Source organism: Cheilinus undulatus, linkage group 21 (genome assembly GCF_018320785.1).
Source record: "Cheilinus undulatus linkage group 21, ASM1832078v1, whole genome shotgun sequence".
In the NCBI taxonomy this organism is placed as follows: Eukaryota; Metazoa; Chordata; class Actinopteri; order Labriformes; family Labridae; genus Cheilinus; species Cheilinus undulatus.
This window is the reverse complement of record NC_054885.1, coordinates 5096540-5121004: the sequence shown is the minus strand read 5'-3', so window position 1 is coordinate 5121004 and position 24465 is coordinate 5096540. Positions and strand designations below refer to the sequence as shown.

Sequence of the window (24465 nt, the reverse complement as noted above, 5' to 3'; positions counted from 1 at the left end):
ACACACAGAAAAGGAAGTATTTCTGAATACATGCAAATTGGATTTCTCTGAAGTTGTTAAACGGCCTTATATATTTTAAAAATGAGCAAAAACTTTGGTTTAATGCATTATTTTTGTTTATTTTCATTATGTTAATACATTTCCACAGTAGTGCCCATATCGGAAACCAGGAAAAAACAGGCAAATATGTGAAAACCTCTGACATTTAGTAACAAACAGGAAAATCTTTGAAGCAGTGACCCCAGAATGAAACTCTAATATCACAGAATTCATGCTTTTTACTGCTGTGACTGGAGGGTCAATCATTGTGGTTCTGATGGGTTTCAATGGGGCATTTTTGGCCACTAACAGCCTGAGTGTGTACAAGTGTCTAGAGCTTATTACTGACCTGTTACAGGCCCTGATATAAAAATATCTGAATTCTATCAGGAAAAAAATACCCTCCAAAATGTTAATTATTCACATTAAAATAATCGAAAAGAAATTTTAAAAAAAGACCAAAAAAGCCTCAAAATGACCTGAACAGCCTCTAAGAGTTGATGGAAGATAGTATCAAAAGGCACTGACAATATGAAAAACTGCATCTTATTTATAATAAATCAATCAATAAACAGATAGTGGGCAAACTCACTGTCTGTGTAGCACAAATATGCTGGTAATATTACAGTAGAAGCACTTCTGCTCAATGTAGACCATGAGCTGTAGTTTAGCATCAACTTTAGCAACTAATCATCAAGAAATAATCCAGATCAACAGTCTAAGACTTCTTTTATTGCCATAGTATTATAATAGATATTGATTTATTTGACTCTAATTCCATCACAGATGAAAAATCTGGTATCATAAAATCATAAATATACAAAAGTGATAGGTAAAGTGCTGCATGTGCATGGTAACATGTTTAGGTCTAAAAGGAGTAAATTCCCACTCCAATGGTGGTCAGTGCTACACACAATCCCACGGTGAGCTGCATGAGGGGGGAAGAAGGGAACATTGAGGTTTCGACGCTGCTGCCTGCTGATTGGTCCGCGGTTTCCGCTGTAATACTCAACATTTTCTGCAAGTCATCAAAAACCTGGTGAGAAAGAAAAAAAATAAAGGTCAGCAAGCTGTGGACGCCCTGCAGATTCACTTCCTGTTTCTGCTTAATTTCAGTGTAATGTTTGGAACATGTTCACGTGGCGATCACTGTCCTCTGTAGATGTGCTTTTAAAAAGCTCATTCCCTTATAAGGCAAATTCAACGCTAGGAGTGAAGGGAGTCAGCCGAATTAACAATAATGTTTATCAGCAGTTAGTGAGATAAACCGTTTAATTCCAGGACATTTAATCATACTTTAACATATGTCAGAAGTTTAATATTTCTCTGTAAAGTTAGATTAGCTAGAACTGATGTAAGCCAGACTCTACAACCCTAATTCCAAAAAAGTTGGGGCACTGTGTAAAATGTAGAAAACAAGTTAAATCTCATAAAATCATATTTTATCCACAGTAAAACAAAATAACATGTCAGATGTTGGAACTGAGACATTTTACCATTTCCTGAAAAAAATCAGCTCTTAAATTTTATGGCAGCAACACATCTCAAAAAAGTTGGGACGGGGTAACAAGGCTGGAAAAGTAAAAGCTGGAAGGTTTTTTTTAGAACTAATTAAGTTAACTGGCAACAGGTCAGTAACATGACTGGGTATAAAAGGAGCATTTTTTGAGAGGCAGAGTCTTTAAGAAGTAAGGATGGGCAGAGATTCACCAATCTGTGAAAAACTGCATCTCAAAATTGTGGAAAATTTTGTGAAAATGTTCCTCAATGTAAAATTGCAAAGACTTAAAATATCCCTCCAAATACAGTCCAAAATATCACCAAAAGATTCAGAGAATCTGAAGAAATCTCTGCGGGAAGGGACAAGGCTAAAGGTGCTGGTGACCTTTGGGGCCCTCAAGGGCCACTGCATTCAAAACAGGCATGATTCTGCACTGGAAATCCCTTTATGTGATCAGGAACACTTTGCTGTACCATCCACAAATCCAAGTTAAAGCTGGATCATGCAAAGAAGAAGCTCTATGTGAACACATTCCAGAAACCCCACCATCTTTTCTGTGCCAACATTCATTCAAAATGGACTGAGGCTAACTGGAAAACTGTTCTGTGGTCAAAATTTGAAATTATTTCAGGAAAAAAGTGGCCCCTGTTGACTTTATAGGACAGGGACGGCCCAGCTTGTAATCCTGGCACAGTTCTTAAGCCTGCATCCTACATCAGACAAAAATGGGACAACATTTCTCTCCAAAAACTCCAGCAGCTGATCTCCTCACTTCCCAGACGTTTACAGACTGTTGATAAAAGAAGAGAGGATGCTACACAATGGTAAACGTCGCCCTGTCCCAACTTTTTTGAGATGTGTTGCTACCATCAAATTCAACATGAGCTGATATTTCTCATGAAATATTAAAATGTCTCAGTTTCAACATCCGATATATTTTTTATCTTCTGCTTTTATTTACATTTTAGACAGCGTCCCAACTTTTTCTGAATCAGGGTTCTATATATAAAATATTAGTGTTCCAGCTTTCCTCCCCATACGTGACAAGGATACCCGACACTTAATCCCGCGTTTGTCTCCTTACCTGAATGTTGAGCTCGAAGGCAGCGACCGCCTCCTCCAGCACCTCCTCCTTCTCCTCCTCCGTCAGCTCGATGCTGTTCATGCGGCTCCTGTACAGCTGCTTGAAGCGGTTCGGGCTGGTCACGCCAGGGAAAGAGAAGAAGGAAAGTCCCTCTGTGCCGCTCAGCCCTAGAGATTTCTGGGTAATTTTTCCCAGCACTTGACCTCCTGATAGATCTCCAAGATAGCGAGTGTAGGCGTGGGCCACCAACAGCTCCGGCTTCTCTCTGCCGATCTGAAAAAGAAGGACATTTTAGCTGCAATTTACAAGAGATACAGCCTGTTACCACTTTATAATGAGCAGGTAATTAGCCTGCTCACTTCACATTATCATGTTTATCTGTCTTACTCTGAGCGGCTCAAGTATCTACAAAATTTCACCCTCTTGGATGTTTTGACCTAATTCAAGAGAGGTCCAGCCAACTAGTCAATCAGGATTCCTGGCTACCATTACACCATGAAGACAAAAGAACACATCAAGCAACTTAAAGGCTATTGAAAAGTGTAAGTCAGGGGATGGATGCAAAAATATTTCCAAGGCTCTGAACTTCCCCCAGAGTTCAGTTAGATCCATTATAAAGAAATGGAAGGAATATGAGTTTGCATGTGTAAATCTGCCTGAATCAGGCCGTCCTCACAAACTGAGTGAGAAGGACAAGAGGGAGACTAGTGAGAGAGGCCACCAAGACACCTATGACTACTCTGAAGGAGCTCCAAGCTTCAGCAGCTGAGATGGGAGAGACTCTGCAGACGACAACTGTCGGCCGGGTTCTTCACCAGTCAGAGCTTTATGGCAAAGAGAACTCAGACTCAGTCTGGTCTAGGGTTCACCAAAAGGCATGTGGGAGACTCCATGGTCAAGTGGGAGAAAGTTCTTTGGTCTGATGAGACCAAAATGAGGCTTTTTGGCCATCAGACAAGACGCCAAACACTGCACATCACCCCAAAAACACCAGCACGGTGGTGGCAGCATCATGCTGTGGGGATGCTTCTGGGCAGCTGGCCCTGGAAGGTTTGTAAAGGTTGCAGGTAATATGAATGCAGTGACAATCTTATTCAGTCTGCAAGAGAACTACGGCTCAGGGGAAGATTTATTTCCCAGCAAAACAATGAGCCAAGCAAACAGAGGTAGCTACCTCAATCTAACAGAGGATAGGGATTGGGCTGTTAGTGCCGTAGTATAATAATGATAACTGAAATTCCTCTTCTCAGCTTACCTTTCTGAGTCTCTGTTCATATCTGTGTGTGGCTGCAGGAACGATCACTCTCTTCCTCCACTCCGAGCCGAAGAAATACTCCAGATCTCTCTCCAGTGACTCCAGACGGGCAAGTTCCTGAGGGAAGTATATTGGCGCAACAGCAGGGTGGGATGAATTTCTGTCCATCTCTTCTTCCAGCGCCCTGTAGATCTCATAGAGGGAGCAGAGCAGCACCTGATGGGCAGAGAGAGGCAGATAAGTACCTACGAATACCATGATGATGAGAGAAAGTTTGGTTGTACTGGTGCTTACCTTGTACTGTGGCAGGGTGATCTGTCCTTTCTGGTAGCTCAGCATCAGCTGGGTGTTTTCAGCTCGGACGTGGTTGTCTTTAGTGGCTGCTTTAATCTGCTCTGATAAATCACTGTAAAGAAGGAAAACGGTCAATATTTAACAGGAAACTTCTGACATTCTGACAAATTTAAAGTGGCAGAGCACTATTTAATTTTCCTCTTCTTGTTGTCCTACCTTCCAACTTCTCCTTCATCGTTCTTCCTGGCGCTCTTCATGTTCTCCATCTCTGCAGGCTGGTCTTTCTTTGTGCCGGCTGCTTGGCTGCTCGTCTTCTCTGAGTTGATTTGTCCTCTGTGGCTTCACGACTCCGTCCTGCCTCTTTTATACACACATGATGTCCTGAAACCGAGGCAGCTGAGTCAAAAGGGAAGTGAGACTACTGAGTCACATGTTAGTTTACTGAGGGCTAAACATGATGAAGCAGGTTTTTTTGCCTGTGGTGTAGAATCTGAAAACATGATGAGGCAGAAATCCAAGTGACAAACTTTTAAGTTATGGTGAAAGATTACTCAGCAATGCAGACTAATCAGAAACAGAATCAGCTTTATTGGCCAAATATGACTCTGGTTAGCTTTGCTCAAGAATTAAACATAAAATATGAAATAAATAGATTTCCCTTAAACAAAGTGAAATATCTCAACCCTTTTATGTTTTAGTCTTGATGATTACAGTTTACAGCTCACAAAAATCCACTCTCTCAATTTATCGCAGTACAGTCCAATTTGCGAAGGTTTCCTGAACCTTCTCTCTCTCGCTCTGCGTCAGTACACAAAACCACAATCATGGGGAAGACTGCTGACTTGACAAATGTCCAGAAGACAATCACGGATACCATCAACAAGGAGGGTAAGCCACAGAAGGTCCCTGCTGAGAGTGCAGGCTGTTTTCAGAGTCGGTATCAAAGCATATTCAAGAAGGGTAAGACACAAAAGGCAGCTGTTGGAAAGGCCTGGCTGTTCTCAGAGGATATATTTCAGCCTATTTGAGGAGGGTAAGCCACAGAAGGTCATTGGAGAAAGTGCAGGCTGTTGTCAGAGTCGACATCAAAGCACATTGAAGGAAGGTAAGCCACAGAGGGTCACTGCTGAAATGGCAGGTGGTTCTTAGAGTCTGTATCAAAGCATATTCAAATAGGGTAAGCCACAGAAGGCAGCTGTTGGAAAGGCCTGCCTGTTCTCAGAAGCTTTATTTCAGCCTATTGGAGGAGGGTAAGCCACAGAAAGTCAATGGAAAGGGGACGGTTTCTTAGAGTTTGTATCAAAGCATATTAAATGAGGGTAAGCCACAGCAGGTCACTGCTGAAATAGCAGGTTGTTCTCAGAGTCGACATCAAAGCATATTCAAGGAGGGTAAGTCACAGAAGGACACTGCTGAAATGCAGGCTGTTCTCAGAGGCTTTATTTCAGTCTATTTGGGGGGGGGGGGGGGGGTAAGCCACAGAAAGTCAATGGCAAGGGGACGGTTTCTTAGAGTTTGTATCAAAGCATATTCAAGAAGGGTAAGCCACAGAAAGTAGCTGCTGATAAGGCCAGGGGGTTCTCAGAGGCTTTATTTGAGCATATCAAAATAGGGTAAGCCACAAAGGGTCACTGCTGAAATAGCAGGCTGTTCTCAGAGTCGGTATCAAAGCATATTTAAGGAGGGTAAGTCACAGAAGGTCACTGCTGAAAAGACAGGTGAATCTCAGAGGCTGTTTCAAAGCAGATTCATGGAACGTTGACTGGAAGGGAAAACTGTGATAAGAAGAGGAGCACAAACAACAGGGATGAGCTCAGCCTTCAGAGGATTGTCAAACAAATCAGATTCAAGAACTCCTGCAGTGACCTTCAGTGGCTTACCCTGCTTGAGGAGGGTGTCTAATATTATCTTCTAGACATTAATCATGCCAGCAGTATTCCCTGTGGTTATATTTGTGTGTACTGAACCAGAATGGCAGAAAAAAACTCAGGAATCCTTTGCAAATTGGACTTTTCTGCAATATTCTTATACTTTGAGATAGTGGGTTTTGGATTTTTTGAGCTGTAAGCTATAATCATCAAGATTAAAACAAATACAAGCCTTCAAATATTTCACTTTATAATGATGAATATAGAATTTATGGAAGTTCCACTTTTTGAAGTAAATCATGGCATAAAAAAAATAAAACAGTTGATGTAAGTGAATTGATTTTTTATTTTAAATTATTTAGTGTGGTAATTAGTTTAACTTGATTTTAATATTTATTCTGAGAGAGAAATAATCTTAATTAATGTTTATCATGAAAAAATGGACGAAAAATAAATGATAATAATTTTCCTCTTTGGGATTCCGTACATCTGAATAGAGTTATTCAAGTCTTTCATACCTTCATTCATCAGGCCCCTCTAGTCTTAAGCACTTAGGTTGAAAGTATGAACAAAGCTGGTTACTTCAAAGAAGTGTGATCCTCGCTCTATAAAGGGATTAGTGTCCTTTTCTTTCTGTCCTCTTTTCTCCTCTCTCTTATAATCACACCCCCTCTCTTACACAAGCAGCCCTCCGTTGGTCTCTCCAGCCTGAGGGGGTCGGTGTTGGTGTTGGTGGTCTGCTAGTGGACCTCCAGAGAACAGATCCTCGGAGATAAACACGGTTATAATGCTAAAAACCAAACATGTAGCTAACTCGACAGCTCTGCTACATGCTAATTCACAGATGTCGGGTAGGAGGGATCGTCTGGACTAGAAGGTAAGGCTGGTCTCCATGTTTAAACTTAGCCTCCTTTAGCTCGAGCTCACATCTGGTTCAGCGGGAGATGGCATCCGTCACATCCGCAGCAGAGCGCTCTAACATCGGCTGTGGAGTTCATGTAGAGCCGGGGGTTTCCCGCTAGAGTTTAGTGCTGTTTCCGAGCACATTTAACCCGGTTTTATAACTAAATTAAAAGATTAGATGTCAATCTAGCCAACCAGCTGCCTATTTTTATAGCTGTAGTGTTAAAAGCTCCAAGATGCTGAACGATAGTCCCATCATGGCCCCGATGCTAGATTTAACGGATTATGACAAATATGTTCAGACATCACGTTTTAAAATCACACAGTATGTATTATTTTAGGCACCGAGAATGACGAAAAGTACCGAACATCAAAATTAATTGTGTTTATGTCTTAAGAAAGGTGTATTACCGAGGAACTAATCCATCACTGTCAGACAAAAACACTGGCAACCATTGTTTTTGAGCAATTTAGACAGAATAATGGGGTTTACCTGCAATATTTAATCACCGGGAACAAGAAATGACCCACTTAAAGGTGTTATATTCTCATTTTATTGTTGCTGTGATAATAAATCAATTCTAACTGTTCTACTCATACCATATATCATATTATAATTCAATCTTCTGTAATAGTGACTCCACTATTACAGAAGTTACAGTATCTTGCAGTTTTTATGGATTAGCCTTTCTCTTATGTATGATAGCCCTTTTCCACCACTTAAAGATTGAAAGAGAGGGAAACTGAGGTAATTATTTAAAAAATGGTGACATTACTATCAGATCAAAAAGTCAAATAGTTACAGAAAAACCCCAAAAAGTAGGTCAAAGTCAGATTTATGAGGGTAAAGTTGAAATTATGAAATAAAAGTCAAAATAATGAGATCAAATTTTGGATTTGGTGTAAAAAATCATAATAAAAGGATTTAAAGAGTCAAAACTATAGTCGTAATTGTGAGCTGGGGTTCAAAATCAAGAGATTAGAAGTCAAAGTTATGAGATTGAAATTAATTATTAGATTAAAAGGTAAAGTTATGAGATTAAAAGTCATTATTACAAGATCAAAAGTCAAAATCATGAGGTTTAAAAGTCATTATTATGAGATTGAATGTCAAAATCATGAAATTAAAAGTCAGAGTTATGAGATTAAAATTAATTATTAAATTTAAAGTCAAAGTTATGAGATTAAAAGTCATTATTATGAGATTAAAAGTCAAAATGATGAAATTTTAAGTCAACCTTATGAGATTAAAAATCATAGTTATGAGATTAATAGTCAAAGTAGTGAAGCAAAAGGTAAAATGAAGTAAAAGTCAAAATTGTGAAATTTAAAGTCATAATTATGAGATAAAATGTCAAAGTTATGAAGCAAAAGTTAAAATTATGGGATTAATGTCAAAATCATTATATTGAAAGTTATAATTATCAGATGAAATATCAACTTTCAAGAAAAAAAGTCACAGTTATAAAATAAAAGTAAAAATTATGGGATTAGAAATCAAGATTGTGGGATTTGAAGTATGAATTGTTAAATTTAAAAGCCAGACGGTATGAGGAATAGTAATGCATAATTATAAAAAGTCAAAAATGGGACGAAAGGTCAGACTTTTGAGAGAAAATGTAAAAATTTTGAGTTGAAATGTTGAAATCACGAGATTAAAGATTCAGATTTATAGATTAAAGGTCAAAATTGCAAGATAGTATGTCATAATTCTAAGATATGGAAATCATGGAGTAAAAGGTCAAAATTATGAGTTAAAAAGTTGAAATTATGAAATAAACGGCATATTAATAGGATCAGATCAGATCTGTTATATTGTATATTAGTTCTTACTGATTACCTCTTGTCCTAATCAGATGATCGTGTCTGGACTAAATTATTGTTATAATAAACTTTAACCATTTCTCCTTGTGTTCTTCAGGCTATGGAGTCCAGCCTTCCTTATTACATCCTCTTCATCCTGATTGGCTGTGTCCAGAGCTCTCCTGGTAACCACCACCACCATAATGGCACCAGACTCTACCAGTACTGTGTGCTTGGAGCCGGGCCTGCAGGACTGCAGATGGGTTACTTCCTCCACAAGGCTAAAAGGGACTACATCATCCTGGAGAGGAACTCAGGACCAGGCAGCTTCTTTCACAAGTATGAAACTTTTTCAGACACATCTAATAGATACGCATGTGGCAGTCTTTAATGTAGTTTCACACTTCACTACTTTTTTTTTGTTTTTTGTTTTTTTGTTTTTTAGGTATCCCAGGCACAGAAAGCTCATCAGCATCAACAAGATCCACACGGGACGGCAGAACCGAGAGTTTAACCTGCGCCACGACTGGAACTCACTGCTGAGCGATAAACCCGACCTCTTGTTCAAGAGAGTCAGCAGTGAGTTTTATCCTCCTGCAGATTCATTTCCGATCTACCTGTCCATGTTTGAGAAGGAGCTCGGCCTGAAGGTTCAGTACGGAGTCGATGTGGGACGAATCAGGGCGGTTCAGTCAGCGACCAGCAGGAAGTACATCCTCACAGATCAGTATGGGACAGACTACACATGCAGGTATTCTACATCACACTGAACCAGAGATGCCACATATTTTAGGATTGTTGTAATTCTGTCTTCTCTCCGTTAGCGTTCTCCTGGTAGCCACGGGTTTGTGGGTTCCTCAGAAGGTGGAGTTTGTCGGCTCTGAGCTGGTGGAAGGCTACGAGTCCATCTCGACTAACCCAGAGGACTACAGGAACCAGGCTGTGCTGATCCTGGGGAAAGGGAACTCTGCTTTTGAGACGGCTCAGAGCATCTTAGGAAGTGCAAGTCGGGTGCACATGCTCAGTTCGAGTCCTGTTAGACTGGCCTGGCAAACACATTATGTCGGAGATCTCAGGTAGAGTGAAGAGCTGATGTTTCCTCAGGTGGTTAAATCTATATCTGGACTACTGACACTTGGAATAATTGAGACTTTACAGCTGTTTTTCACTGATATAAGAGTTTCTGTATGAAGTATTTATCAGACACTTCCAGGTGTTTAAATGCTCATTCAGACCATTTACATTTCATCGTACTTACTAGGAAAACTACAAGCCTTATTCTAAAAAAGTCCGGACGCTGCCTAAAACGTATAAAAAAATGCAGAATGCAATGATTTTCAAATTTCATAAACCCATATTATTCACAATAGAATAAAACAATATATCAGATTTTACCATTTTATGAAAATATAAGCTCATTTTGAATTTGATGGCAGCAACACATCTCAAAAAAGTTGGGATGGGGTAACAAAAAGCTGGAAAAGTAAGTGGTAAAAATAAAAAAAAAAAACAGCTGGAGGAATATTTTGCAACTAATTTGGTTAATTTGCAACAGGTTGGCAACATTACTGGGTATAAAAAGAGCATTTTACAGAGTCTGTCAGAAACTGCAAAAATTGTTTCTAAAAATTGTGGAACTATTTCAGAAAATTGTTCCTCAATGTAAAATTGTAAAGTCTTTAAATCAGTGTAAGAGCAAAGAGCCAAATTGTATAAAAATACCCTTGCAAAAGCCACAATCTAGGTGGTGAAAAGTGGCAAAAAGGGTTAAAGTGGCAATAAAAATAAGTTAAAGGTGGAAAAAATGGGTGACAAGGGGTGAAAATTGAGAGGAAAAGTGGCAATAAAGGGTAGAAAGTGGCAAAAATAGGTGAAAAGTGACCAAAAAAATGAGTTACAGGTGGCAATAATGGACAAAAAGCAGAAAAAAATAGCAAAAAATGAGTGAAAAGTGACTCAAGTGGTTAAAAAGCAGCAAAAATGGGATAATAGTAGTTGAAAAGTAGAACAAATAAGTGGCAAAAATTGGCTAAAAGCAGCAAAATTGGATTAAAAGTGGCAAAAAGAGGAAAAATTGCTAATAAGGGCAATCCAAAATATACAGACAGAAAATAATAGTTGACATTAAAGTTTGACAGTTAAAGCCTACTGAATAGGTGTGGGAAATAGACTGATGAATATGGCTTGATAGATCATTTCTGAGGTCAACGTTTCCTTTTTAAGGTTTTCTGGGGAATAATATTTCAGATTAAGACATAAAAGAGTCACAAATCATTATGAAAAAGCCCCATGTGACTTAAGAGCCACGCGTTGAGTAACACTGCTTTAAATATTTCACCATCTACGGTTCAAAATATCATCACAAGATATAGAGAATCTGGAGAAATCTCTGTGAGAGGGGTGGAAGGTCAATATTCTGTACTGGAGATCACTGCATGGGCTCAGGAACACTTCCAGAAATCATTCATAGTTGGCCGTGCCATCCACAAATGACATTTTAAAGCAGGATCATGCAAAGAAGAAGCCATATGTGAACAGGATCCCAACAGACCGCTGTCTTCTCCGGACCAAAGCTCATTTAACATGCACTGAGGCTGAATGGAAAACTGTTCTGTGGTCAGAGATGCAAAATGTGAAATTATTTTTGGAAACCATGGATGCCGCGCCCTCTTTGAGAGGGACCATCCAGCTTGTTCTCCTGGCTCAGTTCTAAAGCCTGTATCACTGATGGTATGGGGTTGCATTAGTGCCTATGGTGTAGGCGGCTTGTTTGTGGTTGATTTGCATGCAGAAGTTCATGAGTGTTAGTAGAGTGCACAAACAATGGGATCACAATGTTCGGTATAAAAATAGCTCTCAGGGTCCTTGAGTCTTTTTGAAGTGTGCATTTGTTCTTCCGGTTATTCTTCCTCTGTGTGTCCCTGAAGTTTTTGCCTCTTTAAAAGTCTAAATGCAGCTCAGCTGATTCAACAGGGAATGTTTTTAAAGTTATTTTTTGGCTGTCTGTCTTTATTGAGAGGACAGGACAGTGGACGGAGTAGGAAGTCAGGGAGGGAGTGGGGAATGATGTGGGAAAGGAACCACTTCAAACCTGAAAATATAGAAAAATCTAACTCAACCTCTGGTTTTGATTTAGCCAAAATCTTTGCCCATCTTTAAGAGTCTGTTTGAGCTTTTACCCTCGCTTATTCAGTATTCTCTACCTTGGTACCCGTGTTTAGTATTGATTGTCAAATCAGTCAAGCTGCTCCAAATTTTCCATTTGTCTCCTTAAACTTCAGTTTTATCCAGCGTTATCACCAACACCTAGAGAGGAGTCATCGTTTTAACTTTGTGATAACTTTACCAGCTGCTCTGTGTTGGATTTTTAAGCATTGTTAATTGAAAATGTCTTCTTTTCTCCTCAGGGCTGTGAATAACGAGCTGTTAGACACCTACCAGCTCAAGTCTCTGGACGGTTTGGTCGAGGCTCGTCTGGAGAAAATCGTCATCGCTCAGAGGAAGGAGCAGAGCAGGAGGAGGTCGGGGAAAGAGAAGAAAGGACAGCTGTATTTGACTCTAAATAAATATTTACAGAACCAAGAGGAGAAGAACAACTCTGGAGTGACAGGAGAAGAACTTCCAGGGTTTCACCATGACAACTTCTCCATGAGGAAGCCGTACGACCGTGTGATTCGATGCCTCGGATTCAGATTCAACTTCAGCATCTTTGACAGGTACAGAAACACATTTACAACCTATCAGTCTCATCCTCTCATGGTTATCCTTTAAAGATTACATTTTTAAATGTCTCCACAGCTCTGCCTGCCCACCCAACAGTGAAAACGCCAAAGGGAGGTTACCTGGTGTGACAGCTTGGTATGAAGGGAAGAGCACTCCAGGTTTGTTCGTGCTGGGAACTGCTGCTCACTCCAGAGACTATCGAGCGTCTGCTGGAGGTTTTGTCCATGGGTTTCGCTACACAGGTGAATCTTACAGAGCGCTTTTTGAAATCTAAAGTCGATCACAAAGGCAGAAATGAAGCAGACTTGTCACACCATTTATGCATTTGTTTTAATTATAATTACAAAAACATAAACAAGGCAGGAGGAAAATGAGAGTAAAGGCTGTCATAAGTTAGGGAAAATCATCCAAGTTTATACGTATAAGTAGAGAAAATATAGAGACCAAATAAGAGACCAAAAGCATGATTTTTTCTGTGGTTCTGCTACTTGAATATATTTTAAGTCTAGGTTTATTACCTCCAAATAAAGGGGAGTTAACGATCCGATCTCTTCACCACAGTGCGAGCCGTTCACCGGGTTCTTGAGTGGCGTTATCATGGTAAAAAGTGGCCTTCCACCCGGCTGTCGACCTCACAGCTGCAGTCGTGGATCCTGAAGCGGGTTGGAGAAGCTTCCGGGCCGTACCAGATGTTTGAGGTGCTCGGAGACGTCATACTTCTTCGAGGGTAAACAGATGCCATTTTTATGTACAGCTCCAGTTCCAAAAATGTTGGGGCACTTTGCAAAATGTAAATAAAAATGCAGAATGCAACGATTGTCAAATTTCATAAACCCATTTTTTTCACAATAGAACATAAATAACATATGTCATTTTACCATTTCATGAAAAATATAAGCTCATTTTGAATTTGATTGCAGCAACACATCTCAAAAAAGTTGGGATGGTGCAGCAAAAGGCTGGAAAAGTAAGTGGTTCTAATGAAAAACCGCTGGATTAGCATTTTAGAGCTAATGAAGTTGGTTGTCAACAGGCCAGTAACATGACTGAGTATAAAAGGAGCATTTCAGAGAGGCAGAGTCTTAAAAGTAAAGATGGGCAGATGTACACAGAAAAGCTGCTGCCTTCTCTAGGCCAAAGCCTGTTAAAAATGGGCTGAGGAAAAATGGAAAACTGTTCTGTGGTCATTTTATCAAAATTTTAAATTTGTTTGGAAACCATAGCTAAAGAAGAGAGGGGCCATACAGCTTGTTCTCCTGGCTCAGTTCTAAAGCCTGCATCTCTGATGGTATGGGGTTGCATTAGTGCCTATGGCGTGGGCAGCTGACACACCTAGAAAGGAACTATCAATTCTGAAAAGTAGATAAAGGAAGGCCTTGACCATTTCAACAAGACAATGCTGAACCACATACATCCATCACAACAGCATGGCTTCACAATAGAGGAGTCTGGGTGCTGAACTGGCCTGCCTGCAGTCCAAACCTTTCACCATTAGAAAGCTGAGTGGCTAGAGTCCTACATCAGACAAGAATGGGACAAAATCCCTCCCCAAATTTCCAGTAGCTGGTCTCCTCACTTCCCAGACGTTTACAGGCTGTTGTTAAAGGAAGAGAGGATGCTACATGATGGTAAACATGGTCCTGTCCCTATTTCTTTTAGACGGTTGCTTCCATCACTTTCAAAATGAGCTAAAATTTTTCATTAAATGGTCAAATATCTCAACATCTGATGTGTTATTTAAGTTATATCTAGAATTAGATGTGTGTTTATGAGATTTAACAATCATCGCATACTGGTTTTATTTACATTCTACACTGCGTCCCAACTTTGTTGGTATTGAGGTTGTTCCACTTCCCCCCAAGACATCACAGTTATTGCTGCTGACATTGCCATCCTTCCTCCCTCCAGCTCTCACTGTGAATATCTGGAGGAGTTTCCCCTCCAGGCTCTGCCTCAGCTCACGTCGCTCTCAGGTCGTGAAGCGTCCGATCACGGACTTATTGTTCTCCTCATGCAGTACGGGAAGAAGAAGATCGATTTCCTGGGGCGGAACAGAGCAGAAACAGACTGGACCAAAGCCTGGAAATCCAACTTTCTACATCCTGTTTTATATTACTACGACACGCTCCCTACAGGTCAGCAGAAGCAGGACTAAATCCTACAAAATGTCTCTTTAATGCTGATAAATTTCAGTCAGAATCAGGGAAAATTATTCACTTGTTACTTGAAGAAACAGCAAAAATAAAAGTGTTTTTTTCTGTCACTTTAGATGAAGATATGAAGTTCCGTCCTCACGGCTGGCCTTTACCCAGACCTAAAGCTATTCATCACATGGTGGAGGATTTCCTCACAGAGTGGGACGGTCCTGTTTCTCACATTCAGCCTCTGAGACGCTTCCTGGAGCACGCCGTCCAGACTGACCTCAGAGCTTTCTATGCAGGTGAGGATTAAAGGCTGAACTTCTATTTAACAGAATGAAAAGAGAAGCAAACACTCAGACTATGGTAAACCATGATAGTCCAGCTCTAACACAGACAAAGCCTAAATATTTAAGACAGGAAACAGATGACCTGTTTCTTTCTCATTTTCAGAATCATGTTTCCGCTTCTCCCTCACCCACCGAAAGCCGCCGATCTTCTGTCAGCGAGGATACTTGAAGCAGCAGGGCGTCGTTCCCAATCATCAGCTGTGGCAGGATGTTCACGCCGCAGGTTTGACTCCCACAGAGGCAGAGCCAGACACGCCAGGAGCTGACCACACTTTCCCTCCCTACCTGACACGGGCTGGAGCCTCTGTGTCTTCAGGACTGAAACTTGACCTCTGAATGTTTCATGATGCTGTTTATGTCCTTCTACCTCCATTATCCTGAAAGTTTCCCTCCAATTACATCCAACAGCATGCCATCCTACAGATCATTGGCTCCTGTAATGCACTCACTCCACAAATCCTTCACAGGTTGAGCCAAAGAATGTATTTCCTGTCTTAATTTTAAAACACTTAGGGGTCCAAAACGGTCAAATTATCTTGAATTTAAATCTGAAGCAACAGAGATTAAGAAAAGTATGAAATATTGAGATATGTGTATTTTTTCCTTCTTGTAATCATCTCAGAAAGTCTGCTGTTCATCACTGGAGAAGCACTTTGTCCCTTCAGAGCTCCCTTATTTTTATTCTTCACTCAGTATTTATATACATCAGAATAATATGCAGTTTTCATATCATATAAATACAAAATAGGTGAAGCTTTATTGGTGGAGGGTTTTAAATGATTATGTTTGATGTTTTATCTGAATAAACGGTTTAAAGAGAGAAAAGTGTTTTGTTTTTTGTATTTTTTAAATTCTTGATCACATTGAAAGGGGGTATAAAATGCAACCCAAATTCCAAAAAAGCTGGGATCCTGTGTAAAATGTAAATAAAAACAATCTTTTGATATTATGGACTGTAGATTGTGGAATATTCGCAGTCAATTTCAAATCAAGGAAAGTTTTTCTGAAATTGTTATTAAATTTTTAGACAGTTTTTCTCAGATTGGTAAACGTCTGCCCATCTTTACTTCTAAAAGACTCTGCCTCTCCAAAATGCTCCTTTAATACCAAGTGATGATGCTGACCTGTTGCCAGTTCACCCAATCAACTGCGAAATGCTTCTCCAGCTTTTTTTTTGTTAGTACCACTTACTTTTCCAGCCTTTTGGTGTCCCATCCCTACTTTTTTTAGATGTGTTGCTGCCATCAAATTCAAAATGAGCTAATATTTTTCTGTAAATGAAAAATGTCTCAGCTTTAACACATGGTATGTTGTTTATGTTCTATTGTGAATAACATATGGGTTAATGAGATTTGAACATTATTTCATTCTGTTTTTATTTACATTTTGCACAGTGTCCCAACTTTTTTGGAATTGGGCTTGTGCATGTATGTATAATGTACATATATTACATTTTCTAGTCTTTTTGTCTGACTTTTAATGGTCTTAATGTTATAAAGTATAATTGCCCTGTACATGAATTATGCTACTGATATAAACTTGACTTTATCTTGTTTATTAATAATAATATTTTTAAAAATCTTAAATCTGGACCTTTTGCCGTAAGGGGGGGCTCTTTCCCCTCCAACCCCTCTTGGCTACGGGCTTGTTTTTGTGGCTAAGTGATTATTGTTTTGAAAATAATATTAGTTTTTGATGTAGTACAATAAAATGAATTTTAAATAAAGATTTTCAAAAAAGTGAGCGAAACGAGGCAGTTTGATTGGCTGTGCGGTTGCGGAGCTCTCATTGGACAGGTGCTGCTGACCAACACAGAATCTGATTGGTCCTCGTCGCTGTGTTGCTGTATTCTGTCCAGTAGTGTAGCTTTTTACTACCTGTGTTCGTTGAGATGGAAAATGTGAAATAGGGGACATTTTGGTGCTAAAAAGGAAGGTTTTCTTTGACTATTAGAGTATTTTAAATTACCCAGAGTTAACGGAGGATAATGGGGGAGCTTCTGCGTTCAGAAGCCGTGGGATGGCCTCAGGCCTGCAGACGGTAGATGTAGAGTTATCGTTAATAACAGTTTTATTTCCTTTTAGCTGTAGCTGTAGTAGTAATGCAGAAGCTGTAGTGTAAACCAGCACCCATATGCCACGGTGAAGCATGGACGGGTGGAGCCCAATCGTAGCTACATCCTCAGACAATGATCGCTCCAGCTCCGAGGGGGAGTACATGGTGGAGCCCGGAGCCGGAGAGGAGCAGTGGGAGACGGGCAGAGAGCTGCGGACTGACGGGGAGACGATGATGGAGGACGGGGGCTCAGCTGCTGTCGGGTTCGGGATCAGTGGAACCGGGGAGGGGAAGGTGGTGCTGGGTCGGTTCGGACAGAGAGACGATAAAGAGCTCAAGTACCTTCACCTCCTGTGGGAGCCCGGACGAGCCGAGCTCAGCCCCGGGGGAATGTCGAGCAAGCTGGGGAAGATGACAGGGAGCCGGGCCAGGAGGCACCAGAGAGCCGTGAGGAACCTCGGTCCTCTGGGCCAAGATATTTACGGTAAGATGATAAAAAGAGAAATTAATCTAGTGTTAATATAGAGCTGGGTCATGTGGACCTAAAAGTATACCTCGATATTTTTCAGCTGAATGGCGATACACGATATCACGATATTTTGATGTAAATAAATAGCAAATTGTTATTTTGATACCAATAACATGACTTTTGGTAGAATTGTTGTGAAATTTTAGTTTTTTAATTACCAAGAACCCCTGAATTGCACAACTAGTTGTCAACATTTCTGCATATTAAAGTAGTCATAATTTTTTTGCATTTTTGAATATGGTGTGTTTTAAAATGATAAAATCTCCATAATCTTATGATAAGAGGTATCAAACAGTACATAAATGTAATAAGCTTTTGCCATTTATTAAAACGTAAAGACTGAAAGTGTGGTTGAAATTGCAAAAATATGTTGGCAGCATATATTGAAGTTGTCAAAATATTTAAAGATTATGAAAATCTCCTTTATTTCATTGATCAATTTCACTAGAAAAGGCAGAAACAAAAGTATCCTCAGTCATATTTTTAAACTAAAGAGTGAGAGGGCTCTGTCTGGATTGCACAATTATGTTGGTAACATATGCCATATGGGGAACATATGGAGCCTATCCCAGCTGTCACTGGGCGAGAGGCGGGGTACACCCTGGACTAGTCGCCAGTCAATCACAGGGCTGACATATAGAGACAGACAACCAGACACGCTCACACTCACACCTACAGCCAATTTAGAGTCATCAATTAACCTAATGAGCATGTTTTTGGTGGCGGGAGGAGGCCGGAGTACCCGGAGAGAACCCATGCATGCACGGGGAGAACATGCAAACTGCACAGAAAGACCCTGACTGGGATGCGAACCAGGAACCTTCTTACTGTGAGGCGACAGCGATAACCCCGTGCAGCCCTCTGATCAGAAAGTACAGAAACATAATGATCTTCAGTCACAAGGAGAGACTTTACTGTCCAAATTGTACAAATATGTTTGCAGCATGAAGTTGTTAACATTTTTGTTTATTTTTAAATTATCATATCTCCATTATCCTATGATCAGTCATATCAAAAAGTACACAAATTTTGCAGAACTTATTTAATACATTAATTCATTGTTACACCTCTAATCAGTATGGTTTGATTTTTACTAGAATAATATCACAGTTTTAACTTCTGGTATTGTGACAGCATTAAATCAAACATGTTAGGATAAAACAGTTCCACCACATTGTAACTCAGGCACTGTGTGTCTTATTATGAATAAATATAATAGTTCAATTTTCTGACTGCTACGGTTCTTGTTTGAGTGATCCCTGCTCAAACAAACACTCCTTTAAAATAGTGTGCCTGTTAATAAACTGTGTTTGTTTCTCTGGCCCTGTTCATCCTGTCATAACTCCGTATTTACATCCTTGTCCCTTTAAATGTCTCCTAACCACAGCTACAAAGAGACTGAGAGAGGCAGCGAACAGCAACGACATTGACACAGGTGAGATTAGCTTTAATGCGTTGCCTTATAACGCCATGTAAATGTTAAATAAGACCGAAAAAAGCTGATGAAGTTTTACTCTTGCAGTTCGAAAGCTCCTGCAGGACGACATTGACCCGTGTGCAGCAGATGACAAGGGGAGGACAGCGCTGCATTTCTCTTCCTGCAACGGCAACGAGGGCATTGGTAGGTCACTGATAAGAAATTCAAAACAGCTCTAATAGCAGCTGCATGAGGTCAGTTATCAGCTCAGCCTCTGTTTACTATGTTATCTATGTTTGTGTTTTATACACTTCCCCCTATTGTGCAGGACATATTAGAAGGATTGTAAAGTCTCTTATTTTGGGATTCAGGGATCTATGATGCCAAATAACCACATTTTAACTACTTCCTGTCCTTTTTTCATCCTGACTGCAGTGCAGTTGTTGCTGAGTCACGGCGCTGACCCCAACCAGCGAGACAGTCTGGGAAATACCCCCCTCCATCTGGGTAAGACCAAGAGATCACCTCAGCCTGTGAAACCTGCAGCTCTGTGGTCACTAGTGTTGACGACTGTGGTTTCAATCTGACACACCAGTGTGCAGCTGCTTCATTTCACATCAGTTAACTCATGCCAATACACTGTAACACATAAAGCTAGATCTTAGAGGTGTTTTTGCATGCAGTTTGTGTTTTAAAGCCTTGTTCATGTATTTATTTGACCACTTCTGTAACCTGTTTCTGCAGCGGCCTGTACCAACCACGTGCCTGTAATCACCACTTTGCTGAGAGGAGGTGAGGACACTTTAATGGTGTTTAATTCTTTGTGAAATATTTGTTTCACTTTAAAGGAGGGTCATGGTAAGTTAGCTAAGTGAACTAAAACAGCATTTTTACCTTTGGAGTTATTTACAGAAACTCCAGATCAGTGTTAACGCGTGGCTCTAGAGCCACATGTGGCTCTTTTATGTCTAAATGTGAAATTTATTAATTATTCCCCAGAAAAACTTCAAAAGGGAAACTTTGACATCAAAATTATCCATTGAGGTTTTTTTTCCCAAACTTATACAGCAGGCTTTAATTGTCAACCTTTTTGTCTGTGTATTTCCTTGTCCTTATTTGCAATTTTTTTGCCCCTTTTTACCCTTTTTGCCTCTTTCATCCTGCTTTTCACAAATAGCATTCTTTTTTTCCTTTTTTGCCACTTTTTGCCCATTTAAGGTGCAGTTACATGTCACTTTTTCCCATTTCCCCCACCTTTCTGCTGCTTTTTGCCAATTTTAGTCACTTTTCACTAATTTTTCCCCACCTTTTTGCTGCTTTTTGCCCATTTTAGTTATTTTTCACTCATTTCCCCCCACCTCTTTGCTGCTTTTTTACCATTATTGCCACCTGTAAGTCATTTCTTTGTCATGTCTTACCCATTTTGGCCCCTTTTCCCCACATTTTTTGTCACTTTTCACCCAGTTTTTGCCATTTTCTGCCTATTTTGCCACTTTCACCCGTTTTTGGCCACTTTTTTGCAGCTTTTTCACTTATTTTGCCAGCTTTAACTTACTTCTATTGCCACTTTCACCCATTTTTCACCACTTAGATTGTGGCTCTTGCAAAGGTATTTTTAAAAAAAAATTCGGCTCTTTGGTTGAGTAACACTGCTCTAGATATTTGCAATGTGCACGGCTGGCTTCTTATTGCACTGTTGTAAGTGAAAAATGCAACCTCAGCAAAGCCAGTCAGATGAACATAAAGATTATCCTAACTAACCTGAGTCTTTATGCAGCTTTAATGAAATTCAGAGAGTGTTATTAATTATAAACTCTTTATGATTTAAGTCTAACTGAGAGATTTTGCCTCTTTTGTCTCTGAAGGAGCTCGTGTGGACGCCCTCGACCGAGCAGGCAGGACGCCGATGCACCTGGCACGCTCAAAGCTGAATATCCTCCAGGAAGGAGATTCACGCAGTTTAGAGACACTGAGAGGGGAGGTCACACAGGTAGAACATCTGCTAACTCACCTGGCTTCTTTCTTCTATTCCTGATATGTATTAAACGAGGATTATTTGTGTCTGGCTTTTCCTGCAGATCATTCAAATGCTGAGGGAATACCTGAACTCGATGGGACAGAGTGAAGCTAAAGAGAGGCTGGAGCACATTTCTACACAGCTGCAGCACACACGCACCAAAGAACAGGTGAGATCTAATTCCTCAATAATTCCTTTATAAACATGTGATAAGGTTGTCATGATGCTCAGTTTTTAAACTGAAGTCTTAAGCTCTCTATGTTGGAAACTTCATTGTTTCAACAGTCAAAATTTTAAATCCTGCACTCTACTGAAATGTTCCAAACATATTCATCCATTTAAGAATGTGTGCATGAGTTTGCCTGTAACTTTGAATGGATCCCTGCAGAAGCAGCTTTTATTAAACGTTTGTGTACAAGATCTAATTGGAAATTTTAGCTAATATCTACAAGTCTGTGTGCATTAATGGTAAAGTTACAAAGAGTGGAAGGATGCTGATGAGCTGCCGCTCTGGCCAAAATCACCAAAAAACATTCTAGCTCAGTGAAAACCGTTGCTGCATGCACACAATAGAAGATTCGCCCCTCCAGTTTTGAGTAAAGCATTCTTAGACCTTAGCTCCTTTAAGAAGGACTTGCTGGTTGTACCAGCTAGGAGGCTACAGCATAACAGATGGGTACAGTTTCTCTGCTGAATTTAGCAAGTTTTGGGAAAAAAATGAAACACAAAACAATGTTGGATCAAATGTATGCACTATCAAAATTTTTTGAAGCATTTTATTTTATACCCACAGATTCTCTGTTTTTGTCACTATTTTGCAATGCTTTGGCTGCTGGTAACTTGTTCTTTCATTGCCATATAGTGGAAAAAAAAACAGAAGCTTTCTGGGTATAAGATAAAATGCTTCAAAAATTTTGATAGTGCATACGTTTGAGCCAACATTGTTTCGTGGCCTACTTTTACCAAAAACTCTTTAAATTCCACAGAGAAACTGTACCCATCTGTTACACTATATAGCCTAGCTGCCTGGCCGGTACAACCAGCAAGACCTTCTTAAAGCAGCAATGCTTACTAAAAATCACAGGAAAAAATACTGAAATATCCCTTTAAAACAGAGCAGAGATTGACCAGCAGTCGACTTCTTCTGTCCTGGGTAAAATATTTTATTTGATTAGGCAGTTAGGTGCACTACAACCCAGAAATAAATTTATAGGACTCGACAGATAAACAATGGCTACTTATATATGTTCTGACCTTTTTATATGCCAACGGTAGAGATGCGCAATATCCATATAATATCAGTATCAGCAGATATGAAAATTCCTGCTGATATTTACAACCCATATTTTTAGAAATCTGTCTTATTCAGCTGTAAATGTTGGCTGTGCAAACAAGAAAACTAGTGGAGTTTTAGGGTCATCCAACTGACCTACATCAGCTGAAGTCTGTCTGTATTTATCATCATTCCTTACACTTTACAGCGTGTTTTTAGGACTAAAGCATTAGGTCTAAACTACATTTAGATATTGGTATTGGCGTCAGTACCAGCGACAAATAACTTGTAAATATTGACATAGTGGAGATCAGCATAAATCTGGTCATCCAGTGTTTGTCAACAGGCCTGATATTGGCCAGTAATGATGTTAAACAGATGCAATGGTGCATGCACGCTCTCTAGAAAACCCCCTAAAAACAGACTACAATTGATTTACCTGTGCAATGGGTTCATGATAGTTTCTGCACTCTCTATTGGTATTGAAAAGTATTAACAGTTTTTACAATCTTAACATACAGATGTAAAAAAAAAACAGGTATATTATTCAGTACCATTTATTTTGACTTTTACGTGTTGATAAATGTATTTCTAACCTGTGTATTTTGCTTGTTTTTCAGGTGGATGAAGTGACGGATTTATTGGCCAGTTTTACGTCTCTCAGTCTACAGAAACAGACTTTGGGTGACAGGTAGAAGACGGTGTTAAGAGCTGAAGTACAGCGTCTGCTCCGCTAGCCTCCGTCCAGACAAGAGAGTTTATCTATGGTGAGAGGGTTGTTCTAAGTTGTAAAGAAAATATCATCCACAGTATTAGTAGACAGTCACATTTGCATCCTCTGTCTTGTAAACAAAGGAAAGATGAATATTAGGGCTGTAACAACACCTGGTGATGCAATTAAAAAGAGAATAAAAATATAGATGATTTAAATCAATTGAAAGCACATAAATAACTTAAATGCTTCTTTTTACCAGCAGAGGGTGCGCTCTGCTTTTCTGCTGCCCTTTTTGACATCAGTGACAAAAAATAGCAGCATAAAAAATGAGAAATATTACATTTTGGGATTTTACAGCTAGAATTGAAATGAAAGATTTGTGTTTACATAAATTTACTGCAATCCAGTCTTTTTTATTAAATTAAAATCTCTCCAATCATAGAATTAGTTCGTAAAATCATGCTGGGCAATCAAATATGTGCTTTGTATTGTATTGTATTGTGAGATGAGTGCATTGTTACATCTAACTCTTCAGCCCACAACCCCCAAAGTAACAATGATCAAGACCAAGGACCCCCATGGTCACTAAGGGTGCTTGAGGCATAGCTGTGCCATTCAAGAAAAGCTAGTGCAGACCTAAATTTTAAGGATTTTGTAAACATTACTTTTATTTTTAGCATAAATCTCACCAGATGACCATATTTTATTTCAAATTGAACTGATTGTATGCATATATTTCTAAAAAATGGGAAAAACGTACAAGTTAAATCTATTTTAAAATATATTTTTTAAGGCATCTTGCAACCCCCCTCAGTGTTTCGTGACCCCCAGGGGGTCCCGACCCCCACTTTGGGAACCATTGCCCTAATCTACAGTATTACTAGACAGCTACATTTGTAAACTAAGGATTAACGTTAGTTATTTTGTTGGGATTTAAAGTTTTGATGAAGCCCGACTTTAGCTACAGGAATTGCTAACTGTGCTAAAATATGTTGTTATGTTGGTTTAAGTTAAATCATATTTAAATGTTAATTCCAGTACAAAGATATTGCATATGTCTGTTAAAATTCTGGATAGAAAACACCATTATGTGTGAGCCTTTCAGAAAAAGGACAAAGAAAAACCAGCTAAGGGGAAAAGCCATTAGCAGGAGGCTAACGGGCAGAAGCTAACCTACAGGTGGAGGCTGGCTTCAGCTCTTTTGTGTGCGTGTGAGACGGACTGTTTGTTTGTACGTGAGTGTTTATGTTAGTCACTGAGATGTGTTGACATTTTCTCTGTTTGCCTGCCAACAGTAGCTTACTTTGAAGATAATTATGAGACGTACTTTTCATGAAAGTATTGAAGTTTCCACAGTGCTATTTTCACTTTTCTTATTGACAGCATCTTTGTATCTTGTTGCCTTTTTCTCTTGCATGTCCTGTTTTTATGTGAAATGTGCTGTAAAAATTGGTTACGCTGTTGATGAAAATGAAAATGTGTGAATCAATAAATCAATATG

The 24465-nt window shown here is 39.6% G+C and overlaps 3 protein-coding genes across 3 annotated transcripts; 2 read left to right on the top strand and 1 right to left on the bottom strand.

The window, feature by feature from the left end:
• Positions 1-98: 98 nt before the first annotated feature.
• On the bottom strand, positions 99-4528 carry hmox1a (heme oxygenase 1a). The gene is made up of 5 exons (XM_041816871.1): positions 4390-4528; positions 4174-4285; positions 3880-4095; positions 2625-2897; positions 99-1075 (listed from the first exon to the last, which is right to left on the bottom strand). Exons 1-5 carry the CDS (start codon positions 4437-4439, stop codon positions 908-910), a joined length of 819 nt encoding a protein of 272 aa, XP_041672805.1. The 5' UTR covers positions 4440-4528; the 3' UTR covers positions 99-907.
• A 2189-nt stretch (positions 4529-6717) lies between these two features.
• Positions 6718-15772, top strand: foxred2 (FAD-dependent oxidoreductase domain containing 2). The gene is made up of 10 exons (XM_041816712.1): positions 6718-6918; positions 8866-9086; positions 9193-9498; positions 9572-9823; positions 12155-12463; positions 12546-12712; positions 13032-13197; positions 14379-14605; positions 14740-14910; positions 15062-15772. The coding sequence occupies exons 2-10, from the start codon at positions 8869-8871 to the stop codon at positions 15292-15294; spliced, it is 2049 nt and encodes a 682-aa protein (XP_041672646.1). The 5' UTR covers positions 6718-6918; positions 8866-8868; the 3' UTR covers positions 15295-15772.
• A 1085-nt stretch (positions 15773-16857) lies between these two features.
• ankrd54 (ankyrin repeat domain 54) lies at positions 16858-24465 on the top strand. Its single transcript, XM_041816789.1, has 8 exons — positions 16858-17497; positions 18930-18977; positions 19065-19163; positions 19395-19466; positions 19704-19751; positions 20825-20949; positions 21038-21145; positions 22870-24465. Exons 1-8 carry the CDS (start codon positions 17107-17109, stop codon positions 22942-22944), a joined length of 966 nt encoding a protein of 321 aa, XP_041672723.1. The 5' UTR covers positions 16858-17106; the 3' UTR covers positions 22945-24465.

What these genes read in the sequence shown, in the direction of transcription:
- hmox1a (XM_041816871.1), bottom strand. Translation starts at nt 4,439, where the DNA reads ATGGAGAACATGAAGAGCGCCAGGAAGAACGATGAAGGAGAAGTTGGA. An exon ending in ATGAACAGAGACTCAGAAAG is followed by an intron (nt 2,898 to 3,879) that starts GTAAGCTGAGAA and finishes CTTCTTTTTCAG; the next exon opens with ATCGGCAGAGAGAAGCCGGA. An exon ending in CCTTCGAGCTCAACATTCAG is followed by an intron (nt 1,076 to 2,624) that starts GTAAGGAGACAA and finishes CTTTCTCACCAG; the next exon opens with GTTTTTGATGACTTGCAGAA.
- foxred2 (XM_041816712.1), top strand. Translation starts at nt 8,869, where the DNA reads ATGGAGTCCAGCCTTCCTTATTACATCCTCTTCATCCTGATTGGCTGT. An exon ending in CTACGACACGCTCCCTACAG is followed by an intron (nt 14,606 to 14,739) that starts GTCAGCAGAAGC and finishes CTGTCACTTTAG; the next exon opens with ATGAAGATATGAAGTTCCGT. An exon ending in CCTCAGAGCTTTCTATGCAG is followed by an intron (nt 14,911 to 15,061) that starts GTGAGGATTAAA and finishes TCTCATTTTCAG; the next exon opens with AATCATGTTTCCGCTTCTCC.
- ankrd54 (XM_041816789.1), top strand. Translation starts at nt 17,107, where the DNA reads ATGGACGGGTGGAGCCCAATCGTAGCTACATCCTCAGACAATGATCGC. An exon ending in TCTGGGCCAAGATATTTACG is followed by an intron (nt 17,498 to 18,929) that starts GTAAGATGATAA and finishes TCCTAACCACAG; the next exon opens with CTACAAAGAGACTGAGAGAG. An exon ending in AAATACCCCCCTCCATCTGG is followed by an intron (nt 19,467 to 19,703) that starts GTAAGACCAAGA and finishes CTGTTTCTGCAG; the next exon opens with CGGCCTGTACCAACCACGTG.